A 12,660-nucleotide genomic window follows, 5' to 3' on the forward strand; every position below is an offset into this window, starting at 1 on the left:
TAGTGCTTTTGATTATCATCATACAATTGGAATTGTGTATCGAGTCTATTCCTTAGTGCCTGGAATAATAGAACCAGACAGGTGAAGTGTGAACTCTCAGAGGAACACTCAGATAGTACTCAAGTCTAATGTATAAAGCTAATGTACAGTACATAAAATGTAATAAATGTGTATGAACACAATCTTTGCCACATTGCCCTCTCCTAGGACTTCATCAGACTGTAGAATGTGAAAACAGTGGTTCACTCAGAGCAGTACCTTCTTGTTGTCCTTCTCTCCCGTGGTCTCGTCTCGGACTTGGTAGCGCTGTAGGTCGATGGTGTCCTTCAGCTCAAACGTCTCCCCACTCTTCTTCTTACACACAAACATGGCCTTATCAAATAGGAACGCATACCTGACAACAAACAAAAAGGTCAGATAAAAAGGTCATGTTGTCAATGGTCTGGAGTATTTCATAAAGATAGTGCAATCTCTAAATCTGCCTTCCCAAGTACCACCAGGACTTGGGATAGGGATAGGCAATCCTATTTTTTTGCCAATATCAATTGTTTTGCTTTTATATTGATAAATGGTTTGTTTTCAAGATTGTTACATTTTATTTTTTAAATCTATAACAGGGCCGAACATTGAAATAAAAGTAAAAAGTAAATTCATTGTGAAGTTCATAAGTTACAAAAAATATATACAAAAACAAAAAACAAAACAAAATGTATTTATTTTGTGCTTATTTGTAGTATTGTCACAATGCTAAAATTTGAAACTCGATTTCAATACTAAGTAATAGACTCAATACTCCAATACCATGATGATAATAACAAATGCTCTTTATTTTGACAGAGAAAGTGATTTTCAACATTAACTCACAGTACTTTCTTTTATATTGCAATGTGGTCTCCAGGTAACCAGGTATATGTTTTCTTATATAGCTATTAAGAAAAGGTTCATTTCTGTCCTGTTGATGTGACTTTTTTATTATCGATACTTGCTCAAATTAATATATAGTTTTGACACTAGTTTCTAGAGTCCATACCTACAAGGTTTAAAGACTTAAATTAAGTCTAAAGCTGGACTTAAATCGAGACTAAACCAGTATAAACCAGAAAAAATACAACTGCATCACTAAAGTTACACTGAAATAGGCATAATTAAATAACTTGACATACCGGTAACTTGAAATTACCCGCTAGGTAAGTTGCCAAGTCACTAATACATTAATCACACTAGTGTCACTAGTACATTTAATTTAGTAACTTTACAAAGAAATTGTACTTTCACCTAGCAGTATGTGACAAAAGCTTTATGTTGAGAATAGACATGCAGACAGACAACAGGCACCTGTCTTGTTTGGACTTCTTCTCAGGGCTGCAGATCTTGAGCTCTCCGTCAATCTTGGGCCGTCCGTACAGGGCTAAGGACTCGGTCTGGAGGTAAAACAGGAGGTTAGCCTGGCAGCGTAAAATCAGGGACAAGCCTTGTCTCAAGTCTCACCAGATTCTCTATGGACAATTGGAAGGATGTAATCTGTTTGATGATCTCGTTGTCCCTTTTCACTTCATTCACACACTGAGCCAGGTCCTGCATTGAAAAGTAATAGGAAACAATAATGTATAGTTGTGCTTTGATTAATATTATTAGCAGATATAATGCTAGAAATTTGAAGAAGACTTATGTAAACTTTTAAATGTTTTTATTTATTTTTGCATAATCTTGAATACTAGCACATTTTGATCATAGGAGTAAAAAGTATCAAAACTAGATACTCATTTGAGCACGTATCAATACTAAAAAATGTCACATTCACAAGACAGAAATTAACCCTCCCTGAATAGCTTTAGAATGATCTTGAGCTGTATCAGAACAAGACCACATAGACTATTATAAGCCAATGGACCACTATGGAACCTACCTGGACAACTGAGGGATTACATAGATATAATGTCAACTGGTAATATCAAAGAATGTACTATGATTTCATGTTAAAAATCTAATGCTATTGTGTTATTATCATTGTGGTATCGGAATCGGTACTGAGTCTATTCCTTAGTATCGAAATTGAGTTTGAAATTTTAGTATGGCTACAACACTAGTGAGTGGGAGCAAAGAAATACTGCTGTAATGTAATTCCTTTATTGAATTTCTGAGGACAAAAAATACATTTCAAATACACTGCCTAATTTTCAGAGATAGGTCTATAGTCTATTATATAATTATTCTTTATTAGAGCAAGTTTCACACTTCTCCTTCAGTTATTTTCTTGTTGTATTTAGATTATTTTCTAGGTCTTTTGACTTAGAATAAGGACTGGATAAATATTAAGAGCCTGCTCTGTTAGAACATAGAAGCAGCAAGGCTCCATCTATCTTTGTTTTCCATTTCTTCTCTCTGCTTTTATCCTGCTTATGTGAATGGCCGGCTTAACGCTTTCATTCCCAAAGCACAATATTGGTGGACTGGTATTATTTTGGCCCATGGTGACATCGCTCCATGTGAATATTGGCTTATATTGAAACTCTTTCAATATATTGATGCATCCATAGTGCTAAGTGCTAAGTTACAGAAGTTAGAAGTCTGTTGAAGGTAAATAAACTTCTTTATTCCCAGCAGTTGAGGGCTTATGAGAACAACAGTCTGATATACATGAGTACTTAAATGGATCTAATACTATAAGATTTCTGTCATACCCTCATGGCGTCCAAAGCCGTGCGCAGGTTGTCTTTATCTGTGGGGTCACTGGTGTGCTTCATGAGCTCCTGTAAATCACACAACTTGTATTATGTCCAAACTAAGAGGAATGTCTGAGGTTTTAAAGGGGACATAATATGTAAAATTGACCTTAATGATTTTAGAGATGCATCAATACTGCTTTTTCAGTTTCCGATACTATGGCTTTCTGCCGATACCCGATATCATCTGATACCAGTGCAGAGACTGAAAACAACATTTATTTCCTTTAAACTAAACCAAAATAAAACAAAACAGATCCAAATGTCTCATGTAGCTGTTATTTATTTCTCAAGTAACTACAAAACAAATTTGTAGACTCAGAGGAGCAAATTTGGAGCAGAGTTGCATATTCAGAAATCTGACCATGAGTATGATAGCAACCAACGAGCCAATTTTGAGCAAGACTGTTGAAGGTAACACCCCTTCCTGCCCGCACCGCTGGTTTAGCAGGGAGTGGGTGCTTGGCCACACTGTCAATCAAACCTGTTGCTAACGCTAGTGGGAGCAACCCTGGGGAATGAAGGCACCTGGTTTGTTATTTATCAATGTTCATATCTTGATTTACAGACAAAATAGCAAAATAAACACCAGGATCATATAAAGACGGTTAATACAAACATTTTAAGACCAAAATGACTAGTCTGACAGCAGCAGTTACAGAGACGGGTGACAGTTTTTCTTTAGCTATGTTTATGCCATTATGAAGACCTTCTCATTTATGCAATTTGACATCAAAAGGACTGTCACTGGTACTATTGCAGAGACAGCTGCCTTAGGGCAACCTGACAGAAGCAAGACTGCCAATCCATGCCATCGGTTCCTCCAACCGCCAACACTCATGCACCACATTCATGTTGGACAATGTGGGTGAAGTGCCTTGCCTAAGGACACAACAACTGTTTTTGCCAGTGTCACTTGGTCTTCTCATCCAAGTAATAACCAAGCCCAGTCCTGCTTAGCTCAGGCTTTGACAAGGAGGTCATTAAACCATTTTAGATCAATATGGCAATTTACAATGAAAAAAATGTAAAATAATGGTCCATGTATGTTATAGCTTAATACTAAATCCCAGAAATGAGCATAATCATCTTTCAATTATTAGTTCAGACACAAACTTAATGTTTCTTACTGGAGCCCCTTGGAGAGGCCTGTACAGTGTAAACAAACCTGTAGGAGCAGGTGGTACTTGAGGACCCTCTGCATGGGCACCATGAGTAAGTCTCGTAAGGAGAAGCGACCGCTGTTGGCTCGTTTGGAACATTCCTAAAGAAGCACAGTGCAATATCTATAAATTATACAATCAACCTAAGTAACTGTCAAAGCATTTGCAAGTATGAGCAAAGACCGTTCATAGAAATAGTTACATTTAAAAAAAATGTGTCAAAGAATGAGTGTTATCACTGTTCCCTTAATGCAACAACAAATAAATACAACATATACAATGCACATTAGATAAAATCCTCCAGCTAATGTAGTTCTGACCAAGACTAGGTCAAAATCTGGAGATGGGTCCATGGGTGCTGCAATGTGACATAGCTCCTGACAAGTTGCTCCATCAGCATTGAAGGATGGGTGAAATGCAGGGGACGGATTATATGTTAACCTTAGCATCTAGCATGCCCTGAGGCTACACCTTGCAGTGGGTGCTAAGGAACTAAACCAGGGGACTATTAGGTGCACATTAGTGTATAATGGTGGAGATTGTGTCACCTCCAGCTTCATCCTGATGTCCTCTCTTGTACTAGAAAGTGTATCAACGCGTTTGGTGGCAGCCTCCACTTGGCTACAGTAACGGCCATACAGCAAGAGTCTGAAAAGAAAAGTTATATAGTTAAAGGAACTGTGTGTACAATTTTTATTTTAATTTCATAAACCTGGCCAATCTCTGTCCGCAAATGACTTAAACATGTTCTAATAAATTATAGGTTTTACTAATGTCAATTTATTCTTAATTACACAAAAATTGGATATGATGGCTAAGTTGTTTACATTATAGTTTGGTGATTCGGTTCTCAGAATGAGCTGCACACGAGTCTCTCATTTGGGTTGCTAGTTTCAATGCTGAAATCCAGTTGGTTTAAACCTAAAAGACCTTTCACATGAGGCAAGGCCTGTCCATATACCGAGAATGAGAAAAACTTGTGGGTGTCCTCTATCTATAGATTAATGCTCTGGCAACCCAGGTTCAGTTGTGAATGTGATTGTAGTACCTTTTTTAAAACAGTTAGAGCACAGCCTACACATAGTTACTTTAAGAACTAAAGCCTGGTATTATAATGTAAAGTGCACCTCTCTTTGTTGTTCAGAAACACCTGGTGCAGGGTCTTGGCTCCAAAATCTAAGATGGAGGTCTGGATTTGCTCCAGCAGGTTCCGATGGGTGTCCGCTAATTCCTGTGCACCAACCAGAGAGTGACACAAGCTGGCAGTACAAAGTACTACACATCTGACAAACATTTGACTCACATAGTACAGCCGTATCCTACATGCACATGTATCCTACCTGAATGTTGATGAAGATGCTCTCCATGTCCTGTGGCTGGAGGAACCGCACCAGAGGCTTCATAAAGTGCTGGTGCAGAGAGCAATGAATTAGAAATATGTATTATTTTTATTTATGTGTTTTTACTATTCATTTATTTGCATTGATGTTTCATGTTGTATAACTAAATAATGAAACGAAAAAATATGGACCAAATATGCATAGATGCAGAAAGGAGTGTTTGAGCATAGGGCTGCAATTAACAGAGATGTGCTGAATCATGGTGTCATTTCAATATTTTATTAGTGTGTGAATTTAATTTTTGTTTATAAAGTCCAATTTTAGCAAGTCTGGCTTTTTGGCTTTAGTCAGAACCTTCAAGACAGACATAACATATTTACACATTTACCAGCAATAAGCACTGGGCAATTAATCAAATTTGAATGTAGTTGAGATCTACTTGTTTCCAGATCATAATATTTGGCAGTGGCAGTAAAAGCAAGTGATTTGTATTTGTGTTGAGTTGAAACTTGAGGAGTAAACATGAGTAGCAACAGAGTTTATATTCTCTAAGTAACCAGAAAATAATGGAAATTGTCATCTATCAATAGGAGGACTGTTTTTGACCTTTGAATCAGCACTACATAAAAGGCCATGAAAAGACGTGAGCATTCACACCTGTAGTATGGACTGCAGTGTTTCTGAGTACTTCTCCTCTGTTTGTCGGATCTCCTTCAGGCAGCACTCCCGCTTGTCCACAACCATCTTCTGCTGCGGTGCACAACAGTGTAAAGCCAAAAAAAGCGAAAACCACACACTTTGACAATATTATGATATGTAATATTATCAATCTCTTTGACCAAATTTTCTTGATATTATCTGTTGTTACGCACGGGCATATATCTTGTTTGTTAGCGTAATAGACGATGTATCAAGCAGCCTGAAGTCACTTGGACTAGATTAAGACTGGTACGATTATTTTAATGGTATAAATACACTGTATGTATGTTCATTTGTCAGCTGAGAGCGAGACAACACTATCAGGGGCAACAACTCTTTGACAATTGTGCACAATTGATTCAATAAAATCTGACTTTTTGATTCAAGACAACTTCACTATTGATTTAATATATTTTAAAGGTTTTTTTCTATTAGAGATTCCACAACAGTAAATAATCACAAACACAAATGGTCTGTTAGGGAAAAAACAAACATGGCGGCTTACGGCGTGGATTTCTGCAGAATCAACAGTTGAAACACCAAACTCTTAAACCTCTCAGGTAAAAAAAACCAAAACAAATAGATTTTGTTATGAATGCTACAAGATGTCTTCTGCATTTGAGAAGCACGTGTTACAAATTAGTGGCTGTGGTTGGACTGTCCCATAGGGCTGTAGGCCTTTAGTTTGGTTTGGTTTCCTAGTTGATGGCTGACCAAATTTGTATTAGTCGACAAATATTTTTATTATTATTATTATAGTTTTGAGAGCTTTTGCCAGGACATGTCTTTAGGTGACCAAGAATTTCTTTAGTCGACTACAGCGCTACTGCCTTTATGGCCCGGTGCATTCAAACAGAAAGTAGGAGATACTGGCTGCTCCAACAATTATGTAAAGTGCATATGACAGTGTTCATGCTTTTCTAATTATGACTTGGTTTGGTCGGATAGTATCTGTGGTAAATATTTATCATGGTTTTACATCCGTCAAGTGGCAGTTTGTGGAAAAAAAAGTTGAGATTAAAAGTACAAAAATACAGGAAGTAGCACTGAGTTCTAAAACGTTATACCTCTACCTAAGTCTACAACATCGAAAAAAAAATGCGGGGACAATCTATGAGCAAGTAAGCAACTTTTGTCTGACAGTTTAAACCTTCATTTAACAAAATAAAAGTGCTATCTATTTTTAATAGTCATAACTATTGTTTAAATTAGTTGACTTTTGGTCCTTGTTTACAGTATGGTTGCCAGGTAATATTTATGGAATTACCTCTATGTATGTTATATCTGTTGCCCATGTCCAACCAGGAAGTTAAATTATAAACTTCACCAAAATAATAATAATAAAAAACTAGAAAAAATAGGCAAGATTTTAGTAAGATCTTAAGTATAACGATGTTAACTATGCTTTAATGAAATGAGCAGTCTAACCTCATATGCACTTTAAAGACCCAGCGATTAGACCCACCAACACATTATCTACTAGTACTAATCCCATTGTCACCCTTTTATTTATTTTATCCTCTATTTATTCTCTTTGGAAATAAATGGTTTTAAGAAAAAAGTCGTGTGTCTTTGTCTTCTTCACAACTATTAAAGGTCGACAATATAACTTTTCTGGTGGAAGGTCTGCTATCTCCTTGTCTCCATAAAGACGTTATTGGTTTGCCTGAAATGTTCCACAGTATGGCACTAAGCTTATTTATCTCTATCCAAGTTACAGGCGGGATATAAGGATATTTGTGGAGAAATAAACAACTGAAAAAATGCAGCAGATCAGTTTAATGCCATACTGTGGAAAATTTCAGGGAAAGCGATAACATCTCCATTGAGACAAGAAGTTAGGGATGTAACGATATGTGAATCTCACGGTATGGTATTGTCGCAATATTCATGTCACAGTACAAAACTTACTGCGATATTGTGGAGATGCTAACAAGAACTGAAGAAATGCTAATCTTAAATCCTTGACAAGCCTATTGTTACATCCCTAAAAGCAAGTGGTGGACTCTCAACCCGAGAAGTTATGTAGTGGCCCCTTTAAAACAGAATGACTTGTGCTTGTGCTTTGACATAGGCTCAGATGTTCCCTCACAGTCTCTGTAGGTTCCTCTGTCCTCATTAGGTCCTCGTAGATCTCGTCCCCCTCGGTCTCCTCGTCCTCCACACAGTCATACAAGTCGTCATCCTCCTCCACTGTGTCACTGCAAACACACAACATACACTGTAACATATACTCTATAACTATTACAACATACACATTGTTTTGGATTTTAAAATGGTTTAAAGTGTGTATGACAGGTTATACTACTAATTTCTTTAAAACTTAATTTTGCCTAGTCTTCTCTAGTTTTGTAATTTTGGTGAAGGTTATAATTTTACTTCCTGGTTGGACACAGACAGCAGATATGGCATACGTAGAGGTATGTTACTTAGCGACCATAATGTTAACAAGGGTCAAAACCAAATTACACAATAGTTATGAGTTGACAAATAAAAACAAATGGCAACACCTTTATTTTGTTAAATCAATGTTTAAAATGTCAAATATGCCTTCCTTGTGCATACATTTTCCCTGCATTGATGGCAGTTGATGGCATAGGTAGAGAGATTCAGTTTTAGAATTGAATTCCATCCTGTGAACTAGAACTTCCTGTATTTTCCAACTGTTTGTTTTTGACTTTCCTCACAACAGCCACTTAACTGATATAAAACTATGATAAATATTTACTGAAAAAATATATTAATCTGTCAAATGCAGTTTAACCTATAGATAGGGTATATGTATAAAAATCCACTTGAGACGATCCTGCAGACCACTGACTATGTTTACATGCACACCAAAAATCTGATCATTGTCCGATTGTCTGATTTCAACGATAAAACATCCATTGATTGATCCATTAGCGCTTCACTTGATTTTTACTGTCATAAAAACGTGAAAAACAGAACTAGTTGATTTTAAACAGTTTTTCGTGGTCCAAAGTTATCACTCATTTACCTTATGTCTCCTGAGCATAGTAATTATTCACATGAGTTTACCATGAATATGAGTTTAGTAGTGATTTTCACAACTTCCAGAAGCCATAGAGTTTTGCCGTAACAGTAATGACAACAACTGCCATGCTAAGAGCACACTGACTGATTATCAGACAATAAAACGCTTTATACTTAGACACAGACTTGAATGAGCTGTGCAATCATGTCATATTGTCAACATAAAGCTTTTGTCACTGTGAGTAAGTCACAGTGGGAAGAGGAACCAAACTTTTACTAAAGAGTACTGCTACTACTTCAATAAAAAATATGACTCAAATAAAGGTATACTGCTAGAAAAGTACTCACAAAAATGGCCACATTTTATATAGCGCTTTTCTACCTTCCAGGCATTCAAAGTGCTTTACATCAAGGAAACACTCACCCATTCACAAGCACATTCATACACCAGTGTACAAAGACACTAGGGGCAAGTTTCTTGCCCAAGGACATAGGGACAACAGACATCTGTGGGAGCTGGAATCGCACCATCAACCTTCAGATCAGTGGATCTGGCAATCTACCCACTGAGCTACTGTCGCCCAGTACAATTTCTTTTAAAAGTTACTCAAATAAATGTAACTGAGTACTACCCAACTCTGTATATTAGTTAGGACCACTTACTCGATCTTGTCAGACAGCCCAGTGTAGATGTCATCGTCAGCGGTGCAGCCTCCCAGAGGAAAAGGCCTGGGAAATACACAGGGCAGCTTAGCATGTTTGGTCATCACATTAAAATACATTCATTCTGGACACAACTTACTGAATTCCTTTCTGTATAGCAATAGATGAATGTGACAAGAGGGACAACGTATTTAAGACCTGTAGACACATAGAGAGAGGAAGTCATGGTCAGAATGTTACAAATTCCTTCAGCATCCAGGTGAAGACATGGAGTGCACCCATTTTACCAGCTCTACTCTGTCACATCTGCTTCACTCGTGTATTTGTCTTCTGTATATTTATTATTATCATTTCAGTATTTGCTACTTTAGTTTATGCTAACTTATCATTGTATCCACAGTTTAAATAAATTAAATACTTCACTAGAGTCCTGGTTATAATCCAGAGGCGGGTAGAGTATCCAACAATTGTAAGAGAAGAGTAACATTACTGCAAAATAATATTACTCAAATAGAAGTACAAAGTTGTGGTCGAAGAAATTACTAAAATAAGAGTAAAAAAGTATTAGGGAAATACATTTACTCCTGCAGATGTCGTCACGCAATTCCGGCATGCACCTCCAAACCCCAGACTGGCAGTGGTCGCAGTTGAGAATTCCCATAGAAACTAGATTGTGGATTACTGTTGCGCGCCAAGATGTACACATTATCAAATATAGAAGAAAGCCTAAGCCTTTTGCCGGCTTTACAAAGCTCCAGATTGACTAGCAGCTAATCAAGCAGTACATTAATTAAGCTATGAATGTATTCTTACATCGCTTTTTTTGTTTTATTTGAATGATTCAACCATAGTCTCATAAAAATTCAAAAACTGTATGTGTGTGTAGTGTAATAACTATTTTATAGTCTATTAATTAGCCAGAGAGTAGTTTAAAGAGAGACGATCCCAAATGCTTTGTACTAAACACTGTTCATTTGCTTAATGTTAACTCACTGCTTAGAAGTGTTGATTGTAGAAAATAAAATCACATACTTAAGTTAAATCAATGGATTTTGTGTGTTTATTACATTGACAGGAGTGATTTAGCCTGCTACATAATTTGAACTGTCACTATCAGTAACCATTATAGGTAGATGGCTTTATAATACAGTATATTTTTCAAAAACAGCCCCAGGGACTCTTTTTGATGGTATAAGAAGGTGAAAAGTAAACCAGATGTCCAAACAATGCAGAGAATCTATGCAATCTACACTCTTTAAAATCACACCTGTGCCAGGTAAGGGTCACTAATATTTAATCTGATTAGTTTAAAGCTAAATCATTGTATATTTAATGATTAAAAAAACTCCAAAAGCGGGCTTGGTGCCATTCATTACTGCTAATTCACCACTGCCAATATGCCGTCCCTATCAAATGTAGTCATGTGGGTGCATGACTACAGAGTAAGAGTGAGTAAGAGTAACTTAAAGAGTAACTGTCTGGTCACAACACCTGATTTATGATTTGAAGTTAATGTCATTTGAACGACAAAACAACATTACATCTGAAGGGGCAGTGCAAGAAACACAAATGCTGAAATAATGTCATATTGTCACTTTTGTCACTTGCAGACGTGCTCACAATGGGAAGAGGAACCAAAATTTTTACTCAAGTAAGAGTACTGTTACTTCAATAAGAATATTACTTAAGTAGGAGTAAAAGTATACTGCTAGGAAAGTACTCTGAAACAATTTCTTTCAAAAGTTACTCAAGTAAATATAACTGAGTACTACACGAATATTGTTTAGTTTACTAGTTTAAGTCAAATCTGTAGGACTTTTAAGGAACTGTGTCCCCAGATACAAGGTCAACATGTTCAAATCAAATTCATTTAACATTTATTTATGTTATAAATTGGTGTTTTGGTTAAGATGATTATATAATCAGAAAGCAGTAGAAGCCTCTCATTTGGGGTGCCGGTTTCAATGATGAAATCCAGATGGGTAAAGCTATGACGACTCTGATCTGAATTGTCACTACCTAAAGCCCAGCACCTGCACCCAATCATTAATCAGTGCTACTGCAGCCTCTGCAGCTCAGTGAGTGAATTCTGGAGCTTCTGAGCTTTCACATGAGGCATGGCCTGTGCATATACTGACAATGAGAAAATGTGTCCTCTGTCTGAAGGTTAAGGCACTGGCAACACAGGTTCAGTTGTGTTTGTCGTACGATTTAACTGTAAGGGAGCAGGCTACATAAAGCTCCTTTAATACAGATGTTAATTAAACAAAACTTAAGTAAGAGAGTGAAGTAAACTATTAAAAAGCGCTAATAAATGTTTGGCAAAGGCACTGCACTCTTGAATGATGTAAGCGTTGTGTGGGTGGAGGACATTTCCACAGCCAGGCTTATTACAATAATAGTAAATGCAGGAGTTACAGAGCTTGGGACAACCCTGTCACATGGCCTATCTGCTGGGAACTTTCGCTTCACCATTTGGACTTCCCTTTTGCAGGCGCAAGTTTACATAAACTATTCAGATTAGATAAAATGGACTGCTCTAGCAGAGTATAATTTAGAAGTTTGCTGGAACAAAGAGACAAAGAAGGAACAACATATGAGATTGTCTCATCCTTAAAAACACATTTTTGTCAGAAATAAGTCACAAATAGGATTGTCAATTCTCAAAAATCAGATACTAATCGATACTAAAATTAGTATCAAAACAAAACTGTCTTTCCTGAATAGCTTTAGAATGATCTTGAGCCATATCAGAACAAGTATAAGACCACATAGACAATTATACGCCTATGGACCACTATGGAACCTACCTGGACCACTGAGGGATTACACAGATATAAGGCCACATGGTAATATAAAAGAAAGTACTATGATTTTGTGTTGAAAATAACATTCTATTGTCAAAAGAAAGAATGTTTTTTTTTTTTGCTTTTTTTAATCATCATGTCCTGATAAGAGAGAAGTCCTTGGTGTGGTATATATTTAAGGAGCATTAGTGACTTATCTGCTCAGATCTTAATGAGAGTGTGATGCAGCAGTGTTCCACATGGCCTGGTTTCACACACAAACTTTTATCCT

General features: G+C 36.8%; 1 protein-coding gene across 1 annotated transcript in view; it reads right to left on the reverse strand.

Moving 5' to 3' along the window:
- Positions 1-12,660, reverse strand: part of LOC117376026 (proto-oncogene vav-like) — a 32,037-nt gene that overhangs the window by 11,830 nt on the left and 7,547 nt on the right. Inside the window, exons 5-16 of the mRNA XM_055224829.1 lie at positions 9,722-9,780; positions 9,583-9,648; positions 8,018-8,126; positions 5,884-5,976; positions 5,227-5,295; positions 5,014-5,117; positions 4,435-4,534; positions 3,892-3,987; positions 2,682-2,750; positions 1,489-1,575; positions 1,336-1,421; positions 259-394 (exon numbers count right to left, since the gene is read on the reverse strand). Coding sequence (XP_055080804.1) covers positions 259-394; positions 1,336-1,421; positions 1,489-1,575; positions 2,682-2,750; positions 3,892-3,987; positions 4,435-4,534; positions 5,014-5,117; positions 5,227-5,295; positions 5,884-5,976; positions 8,018-8,126; positions 9,583-9,648; positions 9,722-9,780 — 1,074 coding nt within the window. The remainder of the gene's footprint in view (positions 1-258; positions 395-1,335; positions 1,422-1,488; positions 1,576-2,681; positions 2,751-3,891; positions 3,988-4,434; positions 4,535-5,013; positions 5,118-5,226; positions 5,296-5,883; positions 5,977-8,017; positions 8,127-9,582; positions 9,649-9,721; positions 9,781-12,660) is intronic.

This window comes from Periophthalmus magnuspinnatus, chromosome 1 (genome assembly GCF_009829125.3).
Source record: "Periophthalmus magnuspinnatus isolate fPerMag1 chromosome 1, fPerMag1.2.pri, whole genome shotgun sequence".
NCBI lineage: Eukaryota > Metazoa > Chordata > Actinopteri > Gobiiformes > Gobiidae > Periophthalmus > Periophthalmus magnuspinnatus.